Consider the following 3287-nt stretch of genomic DNA (forward strand, 5'->3'; position numbering starts at 1 on the left):
GTCAGCAGAAATCTTACAGGCTAGAAGAGAATGGGATGATATACTCAAAATACTGAAAGAAAAAAAACCTGCCATGCAAGAATATTATACCCAGCAAATCTATACTTTAGAGACAAAGAAATGAAGTCTTCCCCAGACAAGCAAAAACTGAGGGAATTCGTCACCACTAGATAGGCTTTAGAAGAAATACTTAAGGGAGGCCTATATCTGGAAGTCAAAGGACAATAACTGCCATGACAAAAACATAAAAGTATAAAACTCATTGTAGAGCAGATATTCAAAACAACCAGAGCACAAATCACAAAATGACAAGAGTACATCTTCGGCTATCAATAATAACCCTGAGTGTAAACGGATTAAATTCCCCATTTAAAAGGTATAGACTGGCTGAATGGATTAAAAAAAAAAAAAAAAAAAAAAAAAGACCCAACTATATCCTGCTTATGAGAAACTCATTTCACCTAAAAGGATATACAGAGACTGAAAGTGAAGAGATGGAAAAAGATAATCTACAGAAATGAAAACAAAAAGGGATGAGAACTAGGTATACAGACATCAGATAAAATAGGCTTTAAGTAAAAAACTGTTATAAAAAAAATGTTATTGGTTTCACTTCATGTCCCCACTCAAATCTCATGTTGAATTGTAATTCTCGATGCTGGAGGTGAGGCCTGATGGGAGGTAATAGGATCATGGGAGTGGTTTCTAATGGTTTAGCACCATCCCACTAATGCTGTTTCATGATAGAGTGCTCAAGAAATCTGGTTGGTTAAAAGTTTGTAGCACCTCCTCCTTAGCTCTTTTCCTCCTTCTCTAGCCACACGAGATATGACTCCTTCTTCTTTGCCTTCTGCCATGATTGTAAGTTTCTCATGGTCCCCTGCCAAGCCATGCTTTCTTCCTCTTTAGCCTGAAGAACTGTAAGTCAAGTAAACCTCTTTTCTTTATAAATTACCCAGTCTCAGGTAGTTCTTTAGAGCAATGTGAGAATGGACTAATACAGATGATCATTATATAATGAAAATAGATCAATAGAGCAAGAAGATATAACAATTATAAATATATATAGTATCTAACACTGGAACACCCAGATATATAAACCAAATATTATTAGACCTCAGGAGAGTAATACATTCCAATATAGGAATTGTTGCAGACTTCAGCATCCCACTCTCATCATTGAACAGATCATCTAGATAGAAAACTAACAAAGAAGCATCAGATTTATTAAAGACCAGCCTGGCCAACATGGCAAAACTCTGTCTCTACTAAAAATACAAAAATTACCTGGGAATGGTGCTACATGCCTTTAGTCCCATGGTACTGCGTGTCTTTACTCAGGAGGCTGAGGCAGGAGAATTGCTTGAACCCAGGAGGTTGTAGTGGACTGAAATTGCACCACTGCACTCCAGCCTGGGCAACAAAGTGAGACTCTTTCACACACATACAAAATGAAACGTCAGATTTAATTTGCAATATCAGCACACAGAACATTCTCCAGGACAGACTACATGTTAGAATACAAAACAAGTCTCAACAAATTTTAAAATACTGATATCATATCAAGTATCTTTTCTGACCACAGTGAGATAAAACTAGAGATTACGAACAAAAGGAATTTTGCAAATGGTACATATACATAGAATTTAAACAACATGCTCCTGAAAAACCAATTGGTCAATGAATCAATTAAGACAGAAATTTAGGCCAGCCACGATGGCTCACATCTGTAATCCCAGCATTTTTGGAGGCTGAGGTGGGTAGATCACCTGAGGTCAGGAGTTTGAGACCAGTCTGGCCAGCATGGTGGAACCTCATCCTCACCAAAAAAACAAAAAGGAGCCAGACGTGGTGGCACTTGCCTGTAATCCCAGCTACTTGGGAGGCTGAGGCAGGAGAATCGCTTGAACCTGGGAGGTGGAGGTTGCAGTGATCTGAGATGGCACCACTGCACTCCAGCCTGGGTGACAGAGCAAGACTCTGTCTCAAGAAAGAAAGAAAGAAGAAAAAGAAAGAAAGAAAGAAAGAAAGAAAGAAAGAAAGAAAGAAAGAAAGAAAGAAAGAAAGAAAGAAAGAAAGAAAGAAAGAAATGTTTGAGATAAATGAAAACAGAAATACAACATACCAAAATCTATGGAATATGGCAGAAGTAGTACTAAAGGAAGGTTTATAGCAATAAATGTCTACATTGAAGTATAAAGATTTAAAATAAACAACCTATTGATGCACCTCAAGGAACTAGAAAAACAAGAACAAACTGAACCCAAAATTAGTAGAAGAAAAGAAATAATAAAAATCTGAGAGTCGAGATAAATAAAATAAAAACTACCTTGTCCACAATTCCTCACGCTCTTTCTGTCCAACTCAGACCTGACAGGATGGTTCCCGCCAAGAAGGGTGGTGAGAAGAAAAAGGGCCGTTCTGCCATCAACAAGCTGGTGACCCGAGAATACACCATCAACATTCACAAGCTCATCCATGGAGTGGGCTTCCAGAAGTGTGTGCCAGGGGCACTCAAAGAGATTCGGAAATTTGCTATGAAGGAGATGGGAACTCCAGATGTGCACATTGATACCAGGTTCAACAAAGCTGTCTGGGCAAAAGGAATAAGGAATGTCCTATACCGAATCCGTGTGCGGTTGTCCAGAAAACGTAATGAGGATGAAGATTCATTAAATAAGCTCTATACTTTGTTTACCTATGTACCTGTTACCACTTTCAAAAATCTACAGACAGTCAATGTGGATGAGAACTAATCACCGATCATCAAATACATCAAATAAGCTTATAAAATTAAAAAAAAAAAAGACTAAAAAAGTATAAAAGATCAATGAAATAAAGTTTGTTTGTTGAAAAGATAAACAAAATCAACAAACCATTAACTACAATAGCTAAATGAAAAAGAGAGAAGACTCAAATAAATGAAATAATAAATAAAAAGGAGACATTACAACTGATACCAAAGAATAAGAAGGATTATTAGAAACTATTATGAGCAACTATACACTAACAAATTGGAAAATCTAGAGGAAATAGATAAATTCCTAGATACGTGCAACCTACCAAGATTCAACTGGGAGCTGGGTGCAGTGGCTAATTCTTGTAATCCCAGCGCTTTGAGAGGGTGAGGTGGGCAGACTAGTTGCGGTCAGGAGTTCGAGACTAGCTGGCCAACATGGCAAAACCCCATCTCTACTAAAAATATAAAAATTAGTCGGGCGTGGTGGCACATGCCTATAGTCCCAGCTACTTTGTAGGCTGAGGCAGGAGAATCACTTGAACCCGGG

At 37.9% G+C, this 3287-nt stretch overlaps 1 protein-coding gene across 1 annotated transcript; it reads left to right on the forward strand.

Annotated features, from left to right (window-relative positions):
* The first annotated feature begins 2378 nt into the window (after nucleotides 1-2378).
* LOC101036549 (large ribosomal subunit protein eL31-like) lies at nucleotides 2379-2756 on the forward strand. Its single transcript, XM_039471109.1, has one exon. The coding sequence runs from the start codon at nucleotides 2379-2381 to the stop codon at nucleotides 2754-2756; it is 378 nt and encodes a 125-aa protein (XP_039327043.1).
* The last annotated feature ends 531 nt before the right edge of the window (nucleotides 2757-3287 follow it).

This window comes from Saimiri boliviensis, chromosome 1 (assembly GCF_048565385.1).
Source record: "Saimiri boliviensis isolate mSaiBol1 chromosome 1, mSaiBol1.pri, whole genome shotgun sequence".
NCBI classification, from domain to species: domain Eukaryota; kingdom Metazoa; phylum Chordata; class Mammalia; order Primates; family Cebidae; genus Saimiri; species Saimiri boliviensis.

Bases quoted from the DNA above. Each gene is read 5' to 3' on its own strand.
- LOC101036549 (XM_039471109.1), top strand. From the start codon at position 2,379: ATGGTTCCCGCCAAGAAGGGTGGTGAGAAGAAAAAGGGCCGTTCTGCC.